Source organism: Phodopus roborovskii, unplaced genomic scaffold (assembly GCF_943737965.1).
Source record: "Phodopus roborovskii unplaced genomic scaffold, PHOROB, whole genome shotgun sequence".
NCBI classification, from domain to species: domain Eukaryota; kingdom Metazoa; phylum Chordata; class Mammalia; order Rodentia; family Cricetidae; genus Phodopus; species Phodopus roborovskii.
Genome location: NW_026126516.1, coordinates 10,928,895 through 10,954,214, shown reverse-complemented (window position 1 = coordinate 10,954,214; position 25,320 = coordinate 10,928,895). Strand labels below are relative to the sequence as shown.

At 45.1% G+C, this 25,320-nt stretch overlaps 1 protein-coding gene across 1 annotated transcript in view; it reads right to left on the bottom strand.

The window, feature by feature from the left end:
* The window catches only part of Rcor1 (REST corepressor 1), a 75,966-nt gene extending 52,045 nt beyond the window's left edge, over positions 1–23,921 (bottom strand). Inside the window, exons 1-2 of the mRNA XM_051196635.1 lie at positions 23,556–23,921; positions 23,423–23,482 (exon numbers count right to left, since the gene is read on the bottom strand). Coding sequence (XP_051052592.1) covers positions 23,423–23,482; positions 23,556–23,838 — 343 coding nt within the window. The 5' untranslated portion in view covers positions 23,839–23,921. The remainder of the gene's footprint in view (positions 1–23,422; positions 23,483–23,555) is intronic.
* Positions 23,922–25,320: the final 1,399 nt, after the last annotated feature.

Here is a 25,320-nt window from a genome sequence, read left to right as displayed (position 1 = left end):
TGACTGCTTCCAGCTATAGGAAACAGGCTGGGAGTGAAGGAAAAGATATTTGTGCCATGCAAACCATTTAGCATCTTTGGATTTATACCACATGCCTGCACTGCCTGCCTAAATACTCAACCATTTAATTTTTCTAAGTCAACCACAGGAATGGAAAGTCACCAAGACCACCAATTCTAACTGGTATCTACTCAATTTGACCATACCCCTCCCTGCGTCAGAAACTGTGGTTCTAACACTTTTTTCTAGAACTCCCACACCACAGGAAGGGCTACACCACAATCCAACCATGGCTAGGAAGTATCAATTACTAAATATGAATTACTATCTTGAATTAAAACTAAATCTTGAGGCAGGGTGTGGCAGAACACTTTTAATCCCAGTACTTGGTAGGCAGAGGCAGTGAACAGATATGTAAAGGAACTTAAAAGGAACTGCCCAGAAGACTGACCAAGCAGAGGCCCATTTGAGGAACAAATACAATCTCAAAGAGAAACACTACTTCTGATAACACAAGACCAATAGAGGTGTGAGAAATGTGATCACTGCCAAAACATGACAGGCAGGTAGGAGAGGTCCCTGGGCAAGGCTTTTATCTATTTGCTCACGGTCCAGCCATTCCTTAAGACTGCAAACACTTACATGGTGTAGTGTTACCAGTCCCTAAAGGAACCCCAGCTCTACCAAGCAGACTGAAGCAGACTTTCTCAACTCAGATAGGCCTTCTCTTCTGTCCAAATGAAGGGAACAGATCCTTCTCCAGAGCTTAAACAAACACCACCCAAAAACAAGCTGCAAGGGTGCCAGCACACATTAGCAGTTTAAAATAGCAACCCAGGCACCAGGACTAGATTCAATTGTAACATTTTAAAAAGACTTATTTATTTTTACTTTTACATGTAAGAGTGAATCACTTGCATGTCTGAGTGCCCCACAGGTGTGACTCCTGTCCTCAGAAGGTCACAGGAGAAAGTTAAATCTCTTGGAACTGGAGTTACAGATGGTTGTAAGCCACCATGTGGGTGCTGAGACCTTAGTTTGGGTCCTCTGCCAGTGCTCTTAACAGCTGAGCTTCATGAGCACGCTTAAAAGAGCTAGCCCTCAAGAGGCAGATGCAGGTGGAGCTCTGTGAACATCTTAAATAACAAGAACAACTGCTCACTGCTCTCATTGGAAACCAGCTAAACAATTCTACTTAGCAAATTAAGCATAAAATTTTTTTCACGTTTACCCTGGGTTTGTTTGAGACAGAATTTCTCTGTGTAGCCCTTGCCATCCAGGAAGTCAGGAGTACACAGAGAAACCCTATCTCGAAAAACCAAAAAGAAGGAGGAGGAGGAGAGGACAGAGAGATCATGATAGTTCAAAATTTCAAATGTTCCCAACATAAAATTTAGAAATTGTGTAAGGTTGTTTTGTCAAATATACAAATAAGTGTGATGGGCATGGTGGCACACACCTTTAATCCCAGCATTTGGGAGACAGAATCTCTGAGTTCAGGCTAGCCTGGTCTACAAAGCGAGTTCCAGGATATCCAGGGCTGTTACACACAGAAACTATCTTGAAAACCAAAGAGGGGAGAAGGTAGAGGAAGAAAACTCAAGAGAGATCTGAGTCACAGCCATAAAAACCCAAAGATTATAAATGAAAACACACCAACCATCCACCCAGCCTTTACCCTGCAATTAACATACCCCCAACCCCAACAGACACTGACTTGATGCAGAGCACAGCAGAGTCACGGGCCCTGCTTTCTTGGAGAGTGCCAACTGTTGGATTGGACAAGAAAGGCTAAGCCTTGTGCAAGTTACTTAACATCTCCCAACCTTGCTTTCTAAACTGTGTGTGTGTATGTAGCCCCTGCATGTGTGTGCACACAAGTAGATACGCGTGCAGGTACCTGCAGAGGCCACAGACATCAGATCTCCCTGAGTGAAGAGTTACAAGGCGGCTGTGAACTGCCTGGCGTGGGTACTGGGACTCAAACTTGGATCCTCTGAAGAGCAGTATGTGTGCTCTTAACCTCTGAGCCATCTTAGTTTTCTTATCAGTGAAACATAGTTGACAGTTAATGCCTAAAATCATTCTAGTCTAGTACAAAGAACTGAACAAATGTTAATTATCTATTAAATAACTACTCAAGTGAGTCTAAGAATGTAATTGGATGAGAAGTGTGATAACCCTTGGAAAAAGGAACTACTTATGTACATGGACAACACAACTAGAGGCTAATTACAATTCATGATATGGCTTTTAAAATTAAGCCATCTTTCTATCAATGATATTATTACATACTCAAAATTGTAACTCAAAAGGAAATTATAATTTATGAGAATCAACCAAAGAAAGAGGCAATTATCTTAATGTCCATAATGCCTCCCCTACTAGTTGTTCAAGTCTGAGGCAGATGTAGGAGAGACCACTGTGAGATCTGATGTACACTGGGACAGGCCAAGTGTCACATTAAGCCTACACACACCAGAACTTTAGGCCTAAGGGACTAGGCTTCCAGATATCCCCCTTCATTTCAAACATCCAATCTAATAAAAACAAGACTAGCCATTTCTACTACAAAAGATTTATATAATTTTGGATGTGATTTTGAACTGTCCTGTTTAACTTACCTTACTAAAAGTAAATAACAAATGCTTTGCCCTATCTATCTTTCTGTCATCCACCCACCCACCCACCCATCCATCCATCCATCCATCTGCAGTGCTAAGGACCAAACTCAGACCAAACCCAGCTAGCAAGCTCTCCACCAGATTTAAGTAAGGCCCAGCCCTTCAAACACTTTTTAATGAGACCATTTTAATATACTGTTAGCTACATCTGCCTAGCAACAAGTTATAAACTTATGTTATCCTACTTAGGTTCCCATGGATACAGTCATGAACAGTGCAGTGGCAGCTGTAGGAATCAAGAAAAAAATCCCAAGAGATTCACATCCCCAACTTTCGTAGAAGCAGTGCTCTAAAGGTAAAAACACTGTCCAGCATATTCCCATTAGAACCCACCTCTCCCTGTCGCACACGCACACTCACCTAACAAAGCCTTTCATTACAATCTCCTTTCTTAAAGTTGTGCCTGCCCACAGCTTCAGCAGTGACTACTCTGCCTCACCTGACAATGACCTTGAAATTTTGTGCTCTAATACAGTATTGGTGCACAGATTTTTTGGTACATTTATTTTAATAAACAGATGAACTTAAACTATCTTCTATCAGGAGAATTTGGGAGAAATGAGAAAGAGCAGACAACTTAGAAATTAGAAGCAATAGAACCACATGCAAATGAATGTACTCATCATGTAGTTAAATAACTGAAAAGCAATAACCTAAGAATATGTACTTGTAACCAGTGACTATGAACTTAGTATTTCAAACAACCTGAAAGCCATAGGTGCCCTCCCTCTTCAGTGGGAAAAGAACAAAGGCAAATCATGACAGAAAACAGAAGTATCCCACCACCCCTAGAACCTAGAAAAATACATAGTAACAAGACACTGTGTAAATTAATAATTCCCTAATGTAAGCAAGAGTACACAGTAAGCCAGGCATGACCTATAACAGTATTTGGGAGGCTGAAGCATGATGATCTCCAGTTCCAGATCAGTCTGAGTTACACAGTAGGAATTGTTTCTAAAAACAAAAAATTATATAGTAAATATATTCAATGCCCCTGTAATACCCCGATGGCAAAATACTACATGCTTCTGGGAAAGCACATTACAAATACATGTATAGAACTCTGAACACATCTGAACCAGTAATTAACTTCACTTTGGGTAATCTAAAAAAACAACTGTTTTTGTTTTATGGTGTGGCTTTGGAACCTGTCCTGGAACTCACTTTGTAGACCAGGCTGGCCTCAAAGTCACAGAGCTGAAATACAGGTTTTATGAGTACATGAAAAATCATTTCAAAATGCTCATGAGAAGTCAGGCCAATGAGATGGCTCTGTGTGTAAGCCTGAATGACTGGAGTTCAATTCCCAGGACCCACATGATAGGAGAGAATAGACTCTTAACAGTCATTGTCTGACCTCCACAAAAACACCAAGATGTAAAAGTACACACACACACACACACACACACACAGTGTAATTAAAAAAAAAAAAAAAAAAAAAAAAAAGAGGAGCCAGAGGTGTTGAGGACACCAGGAGAGCAGGGTCCTCAAACATCACCTGAGCAGGGCTCATAGGGACTCACAGAAATGGAAAGGGAGTCAGTCTACATGGGTCTGTGCTGTAGGTGTTAGCCTGGTGTTTTTGTGGGAATCCTAACAGTGGGAGTGGGGGTTGTCTCTGACTCTTTTGTCTGCTCTTGGGACCCTTTTTCCATCTACTGGTTGCCCTGCCCAACTTTCATATGAGGGTTTGTGCCTAGACTTAGTGTATCTTACTGTGCCATGTTCAGTTGAGGCCCTGGGAGGCCTGCTGTTTTCTGAAGGGAGATGGGGGAAGAGTGGGTCTGGGGAGAGGGGAGGGGAATAGGAGGACGGGAGGAAAGGGAAACTTTGGTTGAAATATATTTGTAATGTGTACTGTTTTTCCGCCTGCCGCCTGCAGCGCCGCCAGCCCCAAATAATACACAGAGACTTTGTATTTGATACAATACTGTTGGCCCGGTTACTTTTTTCTTATCGGCTAGCTCTGTCTTTAATTATCAACCCATTTCTGTTGATCTATGTATTTTCACATGGCCTTCTCTTACCGGGGTGGCAGCTGGCGTCCAGCTCTCTCCTGACTCTCCATCTTGACTCCTCCTTACTACTTCCTATTTCCTCGTCTCCTAGTCCCTCCTATCTTCCTTTCCTATTGGCCAACAGTGCTTTATTATTAACCAGTATGAGAAACATATATACATAACGGCATCTCCCATCATATATTGAAATCAAACAAACAAAAAAAATTTTTTAACTAGGCAGCCAGCAATGGTGGTACACGCCTTCAATCCCGACACTTGGGAAGCAATGTCAGGCAAATCTCTGGGTTCAAGACCAGCCTGCTCTGCAGAGGACTCCAAGTTTCAGGACAGCCAGGGTGAACAAAATAATTAGCATATTTGATATTTCATGTACTGTTATTCTGTTTTTAAAAGTTTTGAAGACTTTACACACAAAGAAACTTAATATCAAGAAAATAATAGTGAATTTAGTTCTTGTTGGGCACAGGCCTATGCAATTTATGTATATTAAATCGTTTAATACAATTTTAGAAACATACTAATGACAAAGCACTGGTTTTTGAAATTGTGTGAGGTTTATCTTGATCCACACCCATTGAGAATTTGAAAAGCTAACATTTACTACAAAAGATGAACATTTAACATTTTGCACAGACCCAGATGTGGTGGCAAATGCACTGGAGTCAATGGCAGGTGGGCTGTTTCAGGCTGGCCTGGTGTACACAGCAAGTTCAATTACAGCTTAAATAGGCTCCAACATGATTCGATATTAGATACAGATTTGTATCTAGAATGTGGTACACAACCAAACAGTTGACTGAATAAGTAAGGTATTTGTAAAGTTCTATAGCTAAGCATAGACCCAGAAAGATCAAAATTTGTGGATTTGTGGCCAGCCTGGGCTACATATTTAGAACCTGTCAATAATGAAATACAAACTCTTTAGCACAATGCAAATTGTCCACACACACACACACACACACACACACACACACACACACACACACACACGTTGAAAAGTACAAATCTCTATGCTAATGGATGAAAGTGTCAAATACATTGTCACTCTCCTGAAGTATTCCAACAGCATTCCCTCACAAGAACTTAACTCCCTAAGGGCCTGGATATACATACATTCTGCTCAGTTCTCTATATGCTACCTAGAACAGAGCTCAGAGTACATCAGTCGCTCATTGCAAAGTTTCTACACTGACAGTAGGGGGGATGGCTCAGTTGGTAAAATGCTTGCCACACAAACATGAGGACCTGCCAGGTTCCGGCACCCAACTGCAAAGTCAGGCAGAGTAGTCTGAGTCTGTAACCTCAGTTCAGGGAGACAGAGGCCAGCAGGTCCCAGCCTGTGTGAGCAGTGGGTCTCAGGTTCAGTGAGGTGGAACGGCTAGAGAGACGGCCCAGCAGTTAAGACATGCACTTCTTTCACTGACAAGGTCAGACAGCTCAAACTGCCTCTAACTCCAGCTCCAGGGGATGTGGCTTCCTCTTCTGGTCTCCATGGGCACACACTCATGTGCACATGTACAGACAGAGACAGACACATACACACACTATCTCAAACAAATCAACAGGTCCCCCGCACATCCCTGAGTGCAGGATTTCTGCACAGCCAGATGCAGTAACATGAGTGACAGCTGGATGGGCGGCTGGAACTGCACCACTAAGCCAAGGCCAACATTTGCCTGAACTAAGAGTTAAGATTCTGTTCTAAAAACCAAAGTTGAGTCAACAGTCTTCTCCAAGTTCAGTGATCCCTTTCGTACATACTCTCATTATGTCGACTCCAACTACAATTCCATCACTCTCTGGCTTACACTTTTCCAATGTCATGGTATGAAGAGCAATCATTGTCAAAGGTTTAGAATGTAGTTTTAAAGTAGAGAGTTAAGATGCAGAGAGACTGCTCAGCAAATAAAAGTGCTTGCCATGTAAGCCTGGTGGCCTGAGTGTGACCCCGGAACTCAGGATGGAAGGGAGAACACGTTCACATTCATCCCATAGCACAAATACATAAATCTATAAATCAATAATAAGGTCGAGAAAAGAGGGAAAGGAAGGATAAGGAGGAAGAAAACTACTATTATGCATGCAAAGTACATAATTTTCACTATTAGTCATATTGGTGGTGCTATTTCATTTTATATTTTTTGTTATTCTAGAATCTACTTTCTTCAGCTTTTAAAGTTCACCATGAAACACAGGCCTCACACTCCTCCCATTTACTATCCCTTCATTTTCCTTTATAGTGCTGGACAGAAGTTAAAGTTTCAGACATACAAGGCAAGCATGCGTGCTCTATCCCTAACTACATATCTACCCTGAATCTGCCCTGAGAATGGCCCTTAGAGTGGGTCTAGGATGTAGACCAGTGTTAGAGCACTTGCCCAGCAAGCATGATGCTCTGGCTTCTATGCCCATCACTGTGAGAAAGGGAGAATCTCCAAAGAAGTGATCAGCAGGTGATCACTAGCTTCATACTCCATGTGTTTACACAGTGAAATAACCTAGCATTTCCTTTCTTCTTCAGAATGTGTCCCTATCACTTAATGGCAGGTGCTACACACACACACACACACACACATACACACATACACACACACACACACACACACACAAAATCACAAGCCTCTTTGCCTATGAGGTCAATCACAACTTAAGAGACTCCATCAGCCTGGAGTATCCTCCCTTTCTGAAACCAAAGACTGGCACATACTTTTAATTCAAGTTGTCAAGAAGAGGCAAAAAGAACTTTTGGCATACCTTTAATTCTAGCACAGGGGAGGCAGAGGCAGGTGCATTTCTGTGAGTTTAAGGCCAGACCTCAAAAAAAAAAAAAAAATCTGGAACACAAAGCCATCCTGATCTACATGGTAAGACCCTGGCTCAAAACCTCAAAGTGACTTATCCAAAGAGTGTTCGCTCTGCACCCAGTTTCAATCATCTTACTAGGTTTACCTTGGCCCTAAATTTCCAAAGCACAGAGATACCACTGTCCCATGGCTTTACTATACCAGACTAGGTATTTTATGACAACAAACTACTCACTAAATAATTACATTTAACATCCAAAGTTATATGCTGTGATTCACACACAAAACCCATCTTACAAGGCAGATTATAGCTCAATGTACAGGATCAATCTCATGTCACACACAGCACATTTGCCAGAAATTTTTAAAGAAAATATACCAAAGCTCTTACAATAAATCACATAAGTCATCATGATCTTACACCTACAGGTTTCTGTTGTTTTTCAAGACTGGGTTTTATCGTGGATAAATAAGGATCAGGGAAAACAGGCTGATGGACATTTATTCAGGGAGAAATCACTTACAACAGAGACAGATAACAGCCAGCAGGTTCCTGTTCCAAGGATGCCTCCAGATGCTATCTGTCTCCACCAGGAAGTGAGAGATTGAGCCTGCTGGGGTCCCCCACCCCAGATCTAGTTCTCCCAGGCCATGTCTGCACCTGTCCCCAACCCCCAATGGGCATGGTCAGTGCAACAGGTGCGGGCTGGGTAGCTATTTCACTACAGGGTTTCTATATAGCCCTGGCTGTCCTGGAATTTGCTCTGTAGACCAGGCTGGCCTCAAACCAAGATTCACCTGCCTCTGCAGGGATTAAAGAAACGGCTCCCACCCTGTGGGCCCTCAGCCTGTGGGTCACTACCCCTTTCACTGTATTTTTTGACCCCTTTCATAGGGACCCGCACATCAGATATCCTGTATATCAAATATTTACAGTATGATTCATAACAATAGCAAAATTAATTACAGTTATGAGGTAGCAACAAAATTAATCTTATGGTTGGGGTCACCACAAAGCGAGGAATTGTATTAAAGGGTGGCAGGGTTAGGAAGGCTGAGAACCACCATGCCTGGCTATAAAATCTTATCTACAAATACTTAACTTTTCCTAGCAGTTGATCATGTAACTCACTAATATTCTATTTTTCTGAAATTAAAATTTTTTCATAAGTAAAAAAAGCACAGTTATTAACCTTTAGGAAAGTTGCAAGTGTAACAGGAACAGAGAATGCAGTATCTGTGCATTGCTGGAGTGTAAGGAGCCGTCACCTCCTTACATAGTGAGTCCTAAAAACATGCACAAAAATAGAGTGTGTGAAAAGCAGGGCAACAGACATGCCATGAGGCCCTGAAAAATACAAAATACTCAAGCGCACATCATCTTACTTAACAAGGTAATTCCACTTGGACATTTTAGGTTTTTTTTTAATGCCTGTATGTATATGTGTTTTGCTTATATGTATATGTGTACACCACACATGTGCCTGGTTCCTGTGGAGGCCAGAAAAAGGCACTGAACCCCCAAACTGAAAGTTACAGACAGATGTGAGCCACCATGTGCTCCTAACCTGTTGAACCGTCTCTTCAGCCAAATGTAGTGTTTTAAATTGTGTTCCCTTCACAATTAAAGCGCCAACCAACTAAGTATCTATGGTAAAAGTTGAGTGTCTTTGGTTGTCTAATGGTTATTTAGTTGAGTGTCTTTGGTTGTCTAATGGTTATTTAGTTGAGTGTCTTTGGTTGTCTAATGGTTATTTAGTTGAGTGTCTTTGGTTGTCTAATGGTTATTTAGTTGAGTGTCTTTGGTTGTCTAATGGTTATTTAGTTGAGTGTCTTTGGTTGTCTAATGGTTATTTAATTGAGTGTCTTTGGTTGTCTAATGGTTACTTAGTTGAGTGTCTTTGGTTGTCTAATGGTTACTTAGTTGAGTGTCTTTGGTTGTCTAATGGTTACTTAGTTGAGTGTCTTTGGTTGTCTAATGGTTACTTAGCTTTGTTGCCAAATGCAGTTTACAGGATTTACATTGGAAATGACTAATATCAACACTTCCACTTTTCTCTTGCCATGCTCTTAGACAAAAAGTTTGGATTTCAGTCTTCATTTTCTACAAAAACAAAACCCTTCCCCAAAGAATAAATATTCACTGTGCGGTGGTGGTGCACACCTTTAGTCCTAGAACTTGGGAGGCAGAGGCAGGCGGATCTTTGTGAGTTCAAGACCAGCCTGGTCTACAAGAGCTAGTTCCAGGACAGGTTCCAAAGCCACAGAGAAACCCCGACTCAAAAAATAAAAGGGAAAAAAAAGAAAAAAAAAGAAAAAAAAAGAAAAAAAAGAAAGAATTTAACATTCAGAAATGTGACTTTCAAGACAAGGTGAAAGCTCAGAGCCTGAAGTTTGTACGGCGACATCGTGGTAAGAGGCCCGCAGTGACTGAAAGTGACAGGAGACAAAGTCCCTAACAAGGCTACTAAAAGGGATACTCTTTCCCCAACCCCTTCTAAGCAAAAAATGAGGTCCAACACAGTCGAGAGAGTGTTTATTAATTTTTATTATATTCTTAACTTTGAATAATTCAAAATGACTATCCTTTGAAGAAATCTGGATTATAATGATCAATTAGTAATCAATCAGATTTCAATGAGATCAGATCATACACATTATTACAAATATTGAAACTATCAATATGAAATGTATTATTCTGGTTTTAGTAAGCCAGGCTGAGAACCAGTGTGATGACACACACCTACACCCCAGTATTTGGAGTGGATGCAGGGTGATCTGGAGTAAAGGTCACCCTGGATTGAGTTCCCAAAACCCATATTGGGTAGCTCACAACTAACTGCAATTCCAGTTCCGGAAACTCCAACTCCCTCTTCTGGTCTCCATGGAATTAACGTACACATGGTATACATACACACAGACATACACGGGAGAAGGAATGAAAAATATTTAAAGACTTTTAAATTCATTTTTAAGTATGTGTAAGTACAAGTACCCTTAGAGACGATGGCCTAGAGCTAGAGTTACAGACAGTTGTGTGCCCGGAATGAACTCAAGTCTTCTAGAAGAGCAGTACACGCTTTTAAATGCTGAGCCATCTCTCCCGCCTCAAAATTAAATCTTTATTTTATGTGCATTGGTGTTTGCCTGCATGTATGTCTGTGTGAGTGTCAGGTCCCCCGAACTGGAATTACAATTTTGAGCTGTCATGTAGGTGCTGGGAATTGAGCCCTTCCTCTGGAAGAGCTCGTAACCGCTGAGCCAGCATCCCAGCCCCCCAAAATTAAATCTTAAAAAACAAAATTTGTTTGAGGCTTTCTGGAAAGGTGACACACTAAGGAATCAAACTAAACAATCATGAAGCTCACACAGGAACAGAAGTACCCTCCAAGTCCAGGAAGAGCGGGAAAATGTCAGAAATCAAGGCTATCCAGGTGTAATGCACAAGAGGGTCTGACTTAGTAAGCACAACTTTCCAGCCCTGGACAAGATGCTGCCGTTTTCCTACCTAACAGAAGTGTAAGCCCACCCACATGACGGTACATGTGCAATCTCAGCACTCAGGAATCAGCAGCCTATCACAGACCAGACTCAGCTATACAGTAAGACACTTCTTCAAAACTTAAAAAATTAACAAACAGCAAAAACAAGTGTAAGCCATCAAGATAGCTCAGCACTTTAAGCCATCTGCTGCCCAACCCACCAACCCAAACGTAATCATTGGACATACAGAAACACTCCTACAAAGTTGTCCTGTGACCTCCACTCAGGTTATATGCATGTGTACACACACTAAATAAATCAATATAATAAAGGAAGAACTGGGCTGAAGGACCTCAGTTGTTATAGAGTGCCAGCCCCCATGAGACCTTGGGTTCAATTCCCAATATGGCAAAAATCCAGGCAATGTACTCTTAGAAATCCAGTGCTTAGGAGGTGTAGACAATTGGATTAGAAACGCAAAGTTGGGGCTGAGGTCATGGCTAGACAGTTAAAAGCTCCTACAGAGAACCCTGGGTTCAGTTCCCAGCACTTACATACAGTTAGTTCACAACCAACTGTAAACTCTAGTTCCAGACTGGAGGAACGGTTCAGTGGTCAAGAGCACATACCACCCTTGCAGAGGACCTGGGCTCAGTTCCCAGCACCCACCTGGAAGGCTCACAACCACCTCTGACTCCAATTCCAGGGGATCCAACGCCTCCTCTGGCCTCCTCAAACACCTGCACACACACAGTAGACATACAAACAGGTACACACACAAAAATGAACTCAGAACCAACTGTGACAGGTGGACAGAAGGTAAGGTTAAGACTTTATGGGCCACAAAAGAAGTTTAGTTGATTGATTGTTTGGTTGTCTTTTTGAGATGGGGGGTCTCACACTAATACGACAAGCTAGCCCAGAATTCACTATATATTCCACACTGGCCTTGAACCTGCATTATTCTTTCTGCTTAGGCATCTCTCTAGAAGAAAGCTGAAGTATGTGAACCTACTGTCTTCCAGAAAATCTCACTTAAGACCAGACCAGGCAGCCAGGGGGTGGTGGTTCACGCCTTTGACCCTAGCACTCAGGAGGCAGAGGCAGGTGGATCTCTGTGAGTTCGAGGCCAGCCTGGTCTACAGAGTAAGCTCTAGGACAGGCTGCAAAGCTACAGAGAAAACCCTGTCTCAAAAAAAAAAAAAAAAAAAAGCAGACCAGGCAAGGCTTATTCAGCTCTTCTTCATACCCCAGGTTCCCATTCCAGGGCTTTCATTTCATGTTAGACCTTTGAATTTTATTTGTTTATTGGTTTTTAAATTTCATTTTATGTATGTGTCTGTGCACCACATGCCTGCCTTGTACCCTCAGAGTTCATCCAATCCCCTTGAAGTGGAGATAGGGAGGAGATAGGGAGGACTATGGTGCTAGGTGCTGGGATCTGAACCCAGGCCATCTCAAAGCACAAGTAGTTTTAACCACTGAGCCATCTCTCTTTTTAAACTCAGTAGAGTTTAAAAGCAGAATATTGGGGGCTAAGAGTTAAAAGCATTGGTTGCTCTCCAGGAAGACCTGGGAATGATTCCCAGCATCCACACAGTGACTACAACCATCTGTAACTCCAGTTCCAAGGGATCCAATACCTCCTTCCGGATTCTGAAGGCACCAGGCAGTGCAGACAGACATGCACGTAAAAACAGAACATAGAGCCATAAACTCCTATGCCAGTGAAAATGGTACAGGCAATGAGTGTGTAATACAAAGAGAAACACTCAAAACCCAAGTAAGGCTTTCCGCTCAGTGAAAATACTTTTCTTTCTTTTTGCAGTTTTGGGTCTCGCAGCCTATCATGAGCTATTTATTCACCTCAGAACTACATATTACTTTCACTTGACAAAAACTTAGATTTTGAGTTGTGAATCTAGCCTTTAACAGCTGAGCCTTCGCTCTAGCCTTCTTGACAAAAACTCAACTACTACCGGCCTCTAACTGGAAGCTTTATTGGGAACAATCAATCGACACATGTTTTGTAGAGAATACGTATTATATATAGTAGGAAAATATACAAGGACGGCAAGATACCATATTTTACTACAACACACTGTAGACGCAAGTTTCTATCCCAGTCAATCTGGCAGCTGTTTTGGTCCCAAATAAACACACAGAGGCTTATGGTAATTATAAACTGCCCAATGGCTCAGGCTTCCTATTGGCTAGCTCTCTCTTAATTATTAAACCATTTCTATGAATCTGTGTATCTTCATGTGGTCTTGGCTTACCAGTGATGCCTGGGCCTCTTGCTTCCTCAGCAGCTACATGGTGTCTCCCTGACTCTGCCTACTACATTTTCTCTGTCCCTGTTTTGATTTCCTGCCTGGCTAAACCCTGCTGTCCACTGGCCAAAACAGCTTTATTCATCAACCAATAGGAGAAACACATATTTACAGCACACAGAAGGACATCCCCCATCAACACAGTTTATTGGAAGCTACTGCTTGGGTAATGATGATGAACTCACATCTATTATAGCAATGAAACATGCACTAGTTGATTTTATCTCATTATAGTATAATAGTGTAACTTACATTGTTTTACATTTGAAGGAAGGAGGGAAGGAGGGGCTCAGAAAACCTCCAAGTTGGCCTAGACCTTCCAAGCCCAATTCTTTACATTTCTCCACTGATTGATACTGTTAAATCTGTAGTCACAAGTTTTAATAAATTTCAATTTTCTTTTCCCCAACCGTTAGTTTAACATAGCTCTGGCTGGTCTGGTACTCATTGTATTGTCCTCAAACCCTCAGCAATCCTCCTGCCTCAGCCTCCCAAATGCTGACTGAGATTACAAGTTTGCACCACCACCTTACCTAATATCACCTTCTTACATGTTTGTATATGTTTATGGTAGTAAGCTAAACACAGACTGTATCTTGTTGATCTATGTTCATGACAACCTTTTCCTAAATTTTTCTAATTGTCACAAAACTCCAAAATGCGAAGCTGCTCGTAGGCCATGCAGTCAACCCTGTACCACTCAAGGGCCAGCTGTACATACTACCTGAAAATACAACACAAGTACTTGCTAAGAAATATGTATGTATACTGAATACTGTTTTTGTTGGTGAAGGGAGAGCTTAAGGGAGGAGCTGAAGGAAGAAGAAAGTAATATGAAAAGGAAGGAGATTTGCTGTACAACAATACTACTAAAGTATCTGATTACATTTGTGTAAAGTGAGGTCACTTCATACCGTATTCAAAACATTGCCTAATTTTCCATTTGTTTTTGTTTTTAAATCAGTTTGGCCACAAACTTGATCAATACTCTTGCTTCAGCCTCTTACTGTAGTGAGATCAGAGACATATACAACCATCCCCAGCAAGAAGCAGTCCTTAAAAATCAATGTAATCCTGTACAACCCATTGCGGACGTGAGATGAAAATAGATGTCTAAGTGTTAAAGAGCAGTCCACACTGCTAGACTTAAAGCCTTAAGTTACACAATCACACTAGCTGCTCCCTTCAAAATAAAATAACCCAGGGAGGCTGCAGACAAGGCTCAGTGCTTAAGATGGTTACTCTTTCAGAGACCCAGGTTCGGGTCCAAGTAATCAACATGGCAACTGGAACTCAGTTCCAGGGAGTCTGATGCCTTCTGATCTCCTCCACAGGTACACATGTGGTATAAATACATATATGCAGACAATATACAAATAAGATAAATCTTAATAAAACCCATTCTGAACTGTAAAGCTGCCTACAGTTTGCTTACGGGTCACCAAGCTAGATACTTCTCATTCATCTATTTCTACTACCAATTAGAAAACTGAAATTCTACATGAAGCTAGTGTGGCAACTCTAAACATAAAACTCAACCACTGTGGTGGACACACCTTTAATCCCAGCACTCATGAGATAGAGCCAGTTTTGTTTACAGAGTGAGTTTCAGGACAGCCAGGGATACACAGAGATACCCTGTCTTGAAAACATACATACATACATACATACATGCATACATCCTCAGTTACCGCAATGAAACATACCTGTAATTCCAAAATTTAGAGGGCTGAACACACAGGAAGACCCTACTTATAAACAAAGACAAACTGTCCAACCATTTAGGAGGAAAGAAGTAATCTATGGATGCAATAAAATGTTACTGCCAAATGTTTTCCTTAAAGATGTTTTCTGGTTTCATACTAGACTGAAAATTTTCTATTAATGATTATCTTGTTAATAAGCTGTTCCTGAACCATTGTTTCTTTTGTTTTTTCAAGACACCATTTCTCCATCCTGGAACTCACTCTGTAGACCAGGCTGTTGGCAAACTCACAGAGATCTGCCTGCCTCTGCCTCCCGAGTGCTGGGACTAAAGTCGTGCATCACCACCACCGGGTCTCCTGGCCCGTCCTTAACCCTGTTACTTTCTCAGAAGGGGCCTTAGCTAATAGAGCATAAGAGAAAAAGAGAAAGGCGGTGGGTGGATAGAGAGGCAGCTCGTCATCACTAACAGGAGACTGACAAATAATGAGCTGGCAGGGCCAGGTCAGTTTAGCACTCATTTGTACCAGATTTGTTTGTACAATATTAGATCATTTAACCCTTCCCAAAGTCACAGCAGGGAAAGTTACTATCTTCATTTTCTATATTCAGAACCCAAATAGTTAAGTTATGGTTCAATCTGGAAACCTTCAATAAGTTATTAACCCAGGCTTAAGTTGTCATGAGACATGGTTAGGAACGAACCAGGAGACAGGAAGACAGAGGCAGGAGAGGGGGCCAAACTGGTCTCCATAACCAATTTCAAACCAACCAGGGACACACAGGGGTCCTTGTCTGCACTTCATCCTCGTATTCAGTTTGGTTTTTCAGGACAGGGCTTCTCTGTGTAGCTCTGGTTATTATCCTGGAACTCTCTGTAAACCAGGCTGACCTTACTTACACTCAGAGATCCACCTGCTTCTGCATTGAGTGCTGGAAGTAAAGGCATGCACCACCCCACCCAGCAAGCCGTCTTTTAAAGGACAGAAGAAAGAAAGCAATCTACCTACCTGACTAGCTGTAGAATATGTGTGCCTTAAGAATGAGGGAATACTTGTTCCAAAAGTGTCAGCATAGATGGATATGCACAAACCTTTTCAAATAAACACTAGTAAGTGGTCAGAATGGTACACATTGTATCTCTCATCACAAAAGATACAAACAAACTCCTACCTAGGAGGTAAGACAGTAGGATCAAACATTCAAGGTCATCTGCTGCTATACAGCAAATTTAAGCATCTTGAGCTAGGAGAGAGCCAAGATCTTATTTCAAAGTCAATGTGGGCTGCCCATCCAGGCTTGGTCTCAAAGTAAAGGGCAGGGGCTGTAACTCAGGTGGAGCATTTGCCCAACACACACAGACCTTGAATTTGACCCCAGCACCACCAAAAAAAAAAAAAAAAAAAAATCCATTCATCCATCCAAGTTCCAGAATTCTTGAAGCATGCCATTCATTTCCCTTCTACAGGAAGTAGGTCCCCAAACAGCCCAAGATGCCCAGAACACTCAGGTCTTCTCCAACATCACACAAAAGAGAAGTTGCCCCAGCCAATGGCTGAGTCAGCAAGTATCTAAAGCCAGAGCCTTGTCCCTGCACTCAACAGTCATGCTAAAGTGCACTGCCATCTCAAGCCTCTCTCCTTGACAGCCGTCACAACCTGGGTGCCGCACAGGCCCTGGCTAATGGGGCCCCTTTCCTCATTGCCTTCACAAGCATTTATTTATCCCAATGAATCATTTGCACAACTAATTTTGCCTGCTTCTTGGGGGATGCAAACAATCACAGAAATACAACAATTAAATTCAAACTTAATAAACAAAGTGAGAGGAAGGTTAGGCTTTAGCTGGGACCTTATGTGGCTTAGGTAACAATGATCAGTCTCCGGGGAGAGCGCTTTTCTATTGGCAATGCTTTGTCTTGAACTCTTTTATTACTTTTGTTTTATGATTTATTTTATTTTTTAATTATATATGTTGGTGGAATGTGCTTAAGAGTATAGGTAGCCACCGGGTGGTGGCGCATGCCTTTAGTCCCAGAACCTGGGAGGCAGAGACGGGCGGATCTTTGAGTTTGAGGCCAGCCTGGTCTACAAGAGCTAATTCCAGGACAGGATCCCAAGCCACAGAGAAACCATGCTTGAAAAACCAAAAAAAAAAAAAAAAAAAAAAAAAAAAGTACAGGTAGACTAGCGTTGGACTTCCCTGAAGCTGGGGTTACAGGTGGTTGTAAGCCACGCCGTGTGAGTGCTGGGAACTGAACTCTTAATGAATGAGTCATCTCTCCAACTGCCCCTGACTGTCTAGTGTTCTGAAGCAGGGACTTACTGCCTAGCGCAAGCTGGCCTCAAATTCATGGTATTCATTCTGCCTTTGCCCTCCTGCATGTAAGGGCTACAGATATGAGTCACCAGACCTAACTAATAACTCTCTATTCATGATTCTATGTTACCTTATGGTGATTCACAAAATAAAAAGGCACCATCAAATTATACATAATAACTATCTTAGCGTTTCAATTTTTTAAAGTTTTAACTCTTCTCTTTCCAAAATTCTAAGCATATTAGAGTTGACTCATATTACTACCTGAACCCAGTAACAAGGCTCTAAAACAGTAAGACATAAGGTTTGGTCCAGATGGCCCTGCCTTGAGACAGTTTGAATCACTGGGAAATTAAAGTCAAATATAGGCCACTGTAACTTTCTAGGCCTTTATCTCCCTCATGTAGAAAACAGAAGGGCTGCCAGGGTGGTGGCATGCACCTATAACCCCACACGTGGGGGTAGGGGCACGAGAACAAGGCCATCCTCAGCCACACAGTGCGCTCACAGTGGGGGAGGGGCTCAGAAGGTAAGGACATTTGCCAAACCAGACTTAATCCTAGGGACCCACACGATGGCAAAAAATCAATTCCTGAAGGTTGTCCTCTAATCTTCAAATGTGTCCACGGATGGATGGATTTTGTTTTGTTTTGTTTTTTAAGTAATAGGGGGGAAAATGGGCTATGGAAGTAGCTCTGTAATTATGTCCAGCTATAAATTCAATCTCCACAAATGCAACAACAACAACAAAAAGTCAGCGAAAAGTAGACAAACACAGGCTCATATAGCTGCTACTCTGCACAGACATAAGACCTTACAAGCCAGCTGACAGTAAAGCCAGTGCAGCCAACTATAAACTCTGGAGGCAGACCTCAGGGTGACAGCAATTTCAAGGCTGGTTGATGCTACAAGAAAAGACTACCTCAAAAGTAATAACAGAAGTCTTACAGGGGAGGTTGCACTCAGTGGCACAGCACTCAAATAGCATCTTTGAGGTTTGGTTCCTGCATCTGTCCCAATTCTTTTCCTTCCGTGAAGGTCATAATTTTGGCATGTCTGGACTACAATAATAAAAACTAGCACAGAATAAACTTTACATAACACATGTCTAAGAAAACTGAAGCCAGCCATAGCATCCTATCACTGTGCTCCTCTGGCTAAAACTACAATGAGGACCATACAAAGACCAAAGAAATATCCAGGTCAGGGTTTGGATATAGCTCAGCCAGCAAGTCCTTGCCAAGCATGCATCAAACCTTGATTCAGTCACTAGCACCACATAAAACTAAGCCCGAAGTTCAAGAAAAGAACCAGGGGAAGTGCTTAGTGAACTTGCCACCAAGCCTGAGGACCAGCGTTCTATCGCTGGAACCCACATGGAGTAGAACCACAATTCTCCAAATGTCCTCTAATTGTTTTATGGCACACACAATGCCAAAGCTAGAGAAATACTGGGGGAGGGGGGGAGATATTCACATTATTTAATAGAAAAAGATTATTCACATCAATATAAGAGGTGCTCTGCTAATGCAGAACAGTCAGCGAAAGGAAGGATAAAGTAAAGCATTTCCCCTCACTCTTCCTAAAATACTGAGTGCAAGAGAAGCTAATGACAGCTCAGCACAATCTGACGGGAGTCTGGACACCACATGCAGCAGCAAAGTCTGAGTCAAAGGGGGAAGCTGAGCACTGCACTGTGTGTAACTGCACAGGGTCAAGACTTTCTTTGTGGACAGAGAGCATTTCATCACTAACTATGCCAGTCCGTGGGCCTAGCCTAGGCCTCACTTATATTATAAGGACCAAGGAGCATTTCATTTCAGAACTATGGCACTCTATCTATCTACTATGTGCTATTTGTCAGGGATGACAGAATTAAATCCTCCTTGGACAAGATAAGGCACTCAGTTTCAACCTCTCTAGAAATTAGGTCAAGCTGAGGTCTACAAATAAGCAAAACAGATTTGAACAAAAATTGTCATCAAACGGCCTGGAGAGATGGCTCAGAGGTTAAGAGCACTGACTGTGCTTCCACAGGTCCCGAGTTCAATTCCCAGCAGCCAGACGGTGGCTCACAACTATCTATTAGAAATGAGATCTGGTGCCCTCTTCTGGCCTGCAGGGATACATGCAGGCAGAATGTTGTATACATAATAAATAAATCTTAAAAAAAAAAAATCATCAAACTAGGCTTGATGGCTCACACCAACACATAGGAGGCTGAGGCAGGTGGACTACCACAAGTGTGAGCTTTCTAGGTCAAATGCGGTGGCTCCACCTTTAACCCAGAACTCAAGAAGCTGGGGAAGGAAGATCACCACAAGTTCCAGGCCAGCCATGCCAGAGTTACTTGGGAAGACTATGTAGTACAGGCTGGGGGGGGGGGGGGTAGGGATGAGGAGCACTTCTTATTCATTCACATTTTGGTAAGGCAACAAAACAAAACAAAAGAAAACTTGGGCAGAAGGACTTGAGAATGTGGCTGAACTGGGCATGGTAATGGACACCTTGATCCCAGCATTCAGAGGCAGACCCAGGCAGACCTCTGGGAATCTGAGGCTAGCCCAATCTACATAGCAAACCAGGGCTACACAGTGAAACCCTGTCTCAAAAAAAATAAATACTATAGCTAGGAAGCAACATGTAATTAGCTGGCCAAGACTGGAGCAGTCCCCAGCATGGGAAGGGAAGAGTGAGGGACTTATGGAGTAAGGGAAAGCACAGCAACCCGATTTCACATCAGTCCTGTGTTCCTTGTGTGTGTGCTTATGGGACGCAGGGATGGAGGAATCTGGATGTCAGGGTTTTTCCCATCAGCCCCCACCTTTGTTTTGTTGAAACAGGGTCCTCTCGCTGAACACAGAAGCTTAAAGTTAAACATGTGCGGCCATGCCCACCTTTTTCATGTAGGTGCTAGGAATTTGAAGTCTGGTCCTCTTGTTTTCATAGTAAGTGCCCATGCCCAGAGCATCTCCCCAGCCTTGACTCTGATTTTAAGACAGGGCCTTGAGCTCACCCTGCCTCAGCCTTCCAGGTTGGGATTACAGGTGTATGCTGCCACACCTGACACTTAACTGTGTATAGGCACATACAGACCTTGTCCTGTGCTGAAAAGATGCCTAGGCAGTTAAGAGCACTGGCTGCTCTTTTGAGAACCTGGGTATGATTCTCAGCACCCATACGGCACTAACAACCACCTGAAACTCCAGTTCCAAAGAATCTGGTGACCTCTTCTGACCGACATCTGTCACCTCATTGATCGCCAGGGTTGACCTCAGAAAGCACTGTACACATGTGGTATACAGAGGTAAGAGCAGGCAAAACACTCATGCACATTTCAGGAGGGGTGGGTGGGAGGGGGAGACAGCGAGGCAGGCAGATCTCCGAGTTTGAGGCTAGCCTGTCCTATTGAGTGAGCTCCAGGGTGCCAGGGCTACACAGAGAAACCCTGATTTGGGGAAGGAATCAGGGACAACAACTGTCTTGTGTCCAAAGGCAAAGAGGTCTGACACAAAAGATGCTGCACCATTTCTGTTAAAACACAGGTCTCAGCCAGGTGTGGCAGCACACACCTTTAAAGCAGCAAGTCAGAACCAGCAGCAGGGAAAGCTCGCTCTGTGATCTCAAGGACAGCCTGGCCTACTTAGTAAGTTCAAGGACAGCTAGGGCTACAAAGTGACTCTCCTTTGATTTTACATTAAATGAAAACAAATGCTGGGAGGTAGTAGCACACACCTTTAATCCCAGCACTGGGGAGGCAGAGGCAGGCGGATCTCTGTGAGTTCCAGGCCAGCCTGGTCCACAGAGCAAGTTCCAAAACAGCCAGGGCAGATACACAGAGAAACTTGTCTTGAAAAATCAAATAGATAAATAGATAGACAAAACAAACAAAAACCCAAAGACACAACATGAACAATCACTTGGATTGACAAAAACAAGATTTGAAATAATTTCATTGCAGTTAAATTCCTTTCCAAACTTAATCAAACACAAAATAAGAAGTCTAGAAATATTAACTTGAATAATCAGTTGGCAACAAAACTATACATGAAAACATTTACAATGCTTTACTTCCTAGACTGGACCCTAGCAAATATATTCCCCATAAAAGTCCAAAGAGAAGCTGAGAATGTAGCTCAGTGACAGAGTGCTTGTCTAGCATGTATAAGGACCTGGGTTCAATCCCAGCACAACAAAAATAAATAAAACTAACCATCACATCCTGAGATATATAATATGTACAAGATCTAAAAAAAAAAAAATTAATAACCAAAAAGAGTTCAAAAACGCTTGAAGCAGGATGCTTTAAGTCCAATTTGGGCCACATAGCAAATCTCAAGCCAGCCAGGAGTATAAAGATACCCTGTGTCATAAAAGCAAAAATGCCCCAGAGGTCTAGAATCATTCTATCACTCTTGATGTTTCAAAGAAGAAGACTCCAACTCTAACGGCACCAGGCACCTTCATGACCTTTCCTCAGTCCTGACTATCAATCACTTAGATAAGCTTTCAAAATACGTAACAAAAATGTGTTGAAAAATGACCAGGTTTCCAGAAGGTCTGCTAAATTCAGAAGTATTTAAGAAGAATTCCTAAGAGAAACTTTGTGGCAAGCTTTATGTTCTATGTATTACTGCAGATAGACTTGACCTACAAAATAAGGGTAGGGTCAACTGTAACCAAAAAACAGCATGCTTCCCCTGGTGGCCAACCCAGGAATGGAGCCCTTGTACACAAGAGGGGGAAAAACTGGCTCTGTCCTGTCACTCACAAATCAGAAGTGAGTCCCAGAAAGAGATGTGGTGAAGGGGGAACCATCCAAATCACTAACCCGAATTTAAAAAGTAGAAGCCAGGGAGAGGGGCGTTAGACTGCATGGATGTAAGGGATTGGAGTCAAACTTGAAACTCATTTTATTCTCGGGGTGTCCAATCCCTCACCCGGAACCGTCTCTCATGTATTTTCACTTTTACCCAAACAGAGAGTTCAGAACCTTAATAACAACTTAAAAGCAATCTCCTTTCCCAAGGACCAGATCCTTGCAATTGTCACCAGTCTTGGTTCCAAGAAAAAGCGTTTATCTTTTCAAACTAGTGGTATAACCTACTTAGAGAAGCCTCCTGTTCTGAAGCCCTCCAACCAGGACGCTTCACTCTAGCTCTACAAGACTGTCTTTTGAATTTTATTTCTGAAACAAAACCCACGTCCTTTCAAACAGTTCCTGTAACATCCACCTTTAAAGACAGTCTCATACAGAGATGGGATAGATAGAATCGTGGGCATTAAAATCCAGCGAATTCCTTTGTCTGATAGGATTCCCCCCCCCCGTACCCCTTTAAATTTGCTTCCACACAGACCAGCAGCAAGGGCAGTAAAATGTCCCATTCTAGTAGATGGAAACGGTCGGTTAGCTAAGGCTTTTGATGGCTTCATTCTTTCACAGCCTCTTCCTCCCCACCCCACCCCACCCCCCAAAAGAAAAAGAAATAAAGGAAACACACACATTTACAAACAGATCCCAAAATAGCAGCCACAAGCGAGGCTCTCTTTCCTATCTAGGAGATGCTCTCTGGAAGCACACTTCTTTTATTACCTGATTGGGGTGGAGGGACGGGGGCATCGGTACTCCGCTGGCCATCAGGATGGGATGGGAGCGGAGTCAAGGGACGGCGAGAGCGCCGGGCTGGCAGAGTAGTAACACTGGGAGACGGTTCCGAGTAAGAAGTCTCTGCGGAGCCCTGAGTCCGAGCGCCCCGGGACGCCAACTCTCCGGCACTGCCACCCGGGATCCCGCCCTGGCCCCGGTGCACCTCACCTGGACGCAGGGACACCCGACCCCGGCTCGGCCAGGTGTGACCTCCAGAGCCCGGGGCACAGCGGGCGGGGACTGTCCCCAGCAGGGCCGCGGCCTCCCCGCACCCGGAGCTGCGGCACACTCGTGTGCGAGCGTGCGGCGCCGCCTGCCCTCGCGCCCCGTGTGCCCCCGCGGTCCGCAGGCCGACACGCACAAAAAAAAAAAAAAAAAAAAAAAAACCAAAGTTGTCGCCGGGCTCCCGGCGCTCGCTACTCACCGGGGTCGAAGTCGGGCACGGCCGCCTGGTACTGGGGTCCCACGCGCATGCCGCCGCCACCTGCGGGGAAGCAGAGCACGGCGGTCAGCGCGGGCGCGGGCGCGGGCCGGGCGCGGGGGCGGCTGCCACCTACCGTGCTCCTCGTCGCTGGACGAGCCCGAGCTGCCCTCCTCCCAGGAGTTGCTGCCGCTGTTCCCGTTGGGGGCCGCCGCCGCCAAACTTTTATTCTGCCCATTATTGGGGGCGGCGGCGGCCGCGGCGGCGGCGGCGGCCGAGGCGGAGGCGGTGCCGGCCGAGGCGGCGGCCGAGGCGGCGGCCGAGGCGGCCGAGGCGGCGGCCGAGGCGGCGGCGGCCGCCGTGTTCCTCCCTCGCCGCTTCCCTGAGACCTCGGGGCCCTTCTCCACCATGGCCGGCATCGGCGGGGCCCGGGGCCGGGCCAAAGTGACGGGGCCCCCGGCTGGCGAGGCGCGGGCGGCGGGCCGCGGGCAGGGGGCGCAGGTGGGCGCCGCGCCGGCCGGCCGGGCGGGCGCGCGGGATCCGCTGGCGCGAGTCGGGGCCGCAGGAGGCCCAGACGGCCGGAGTGACGAGCCGCCTCAAGCCCCCGACGCCGAACCGAGCGCAACTTTGGCTCTCATCGCCGCCCGCACTTCGCTGGCTCCAACTACTCCGGGAGCCGCGGGCGGGGGCAGGGGCGGGGCCTGGGCGGAGGAGGGCCGCGCGCAGCCTAACCCGGCGCCCGGAGGCCCCGCCTCCGCGCGCTCCCATTGGCTGCCGCGGGATCCGGGCGGCAGGCGGCCGCGCGGTAGGCCCGCGGGCGCGTCCGTCGGGCGGCGGGGGCGGGAGCACGGGGAGGGGGCCGGCTCGGCGCTTCCGTTGGCCGGGTTGGGTTGACGCGTATCGCCCACTGTACGTGGTTTGAGGTTTGCGATCGCTCTACGCCCCATGATCCATCTCTCGAGGCGACAGCGAGGAGTTAGCCGCCCTGCTGGCCCCCTCCCCCTCCCCGGCGCCCCGCTCCCTCCGCGCGCACCCCGTGGGCCCCGCGCCACCTCCCCCCGGGGACCCCGCCGAGCGCCCCATCGGCTTCCCAGAGTCAGTGTGCCCGACGCGAGAACAGAAACGGCGGGCAAGGTCGGGACTACTTTCCCCCTCGCGCGGAGGAGTACGCGCTCAGTTTGAATGGGCTCCATACAAAGAGGGGAAACTAATTGGAAGAAACTAATTGCGCCCCCGCGTCGCCCCGGGGGATCGGGGTGCACCAGGGCAGGGGAGCCTGGGGACGAGGCTCTCGGGTGGCAGTGTCCCCCGGGGGAAGGAAGGAAGGCGGGTGTGCCACGCTCCACGGCGCTCCCCGCTAATTGGGTTGGGGGCCACCGGGTCCCCGCATTGCCCGAGGGGCAGCGGGCGGAGTCGAAGCCGTCGGGCTGCGGGGAGGCGCCGAGCGGCCCCCGGGGCGGCGGCGGGACTTAGAGCGCGGGGGAAAGGAAGGGGCTGGGGTCCCCAGCTCGGCGCGGGAGGGTCCCTTCCCCCACCCCGCAGGGCCCAGGGCCTGAACGCGTAGGAGTCGGTGACACCCAGCCTCGGGCGTCCTTGTCCCCGGAGTGATCAGCGAGGGGCCGTCACTGCCTGACAGCTGCCTGTGGGGCTGGGTGGGCTGCCCCACCCCCCGCGCCATCAACCAGACCTGGAACTGTACGTGAAACCCTTTGCTTCAAAAGAAAAAGAAAAGACAAGGCAGGCGATGGCTATTTTCCGTTTAAGTTACTTCAGACCTGGGCTTCATATGGGGACAGTTTTTACACCCGCTCAAGATATAAATAGCTACAGGGAGAAAACGAGAGTTTTATGGTTTTAAAGCCCGAATAAATAAGCAGGGTTTCCTCTTCCACGTTTTCTGC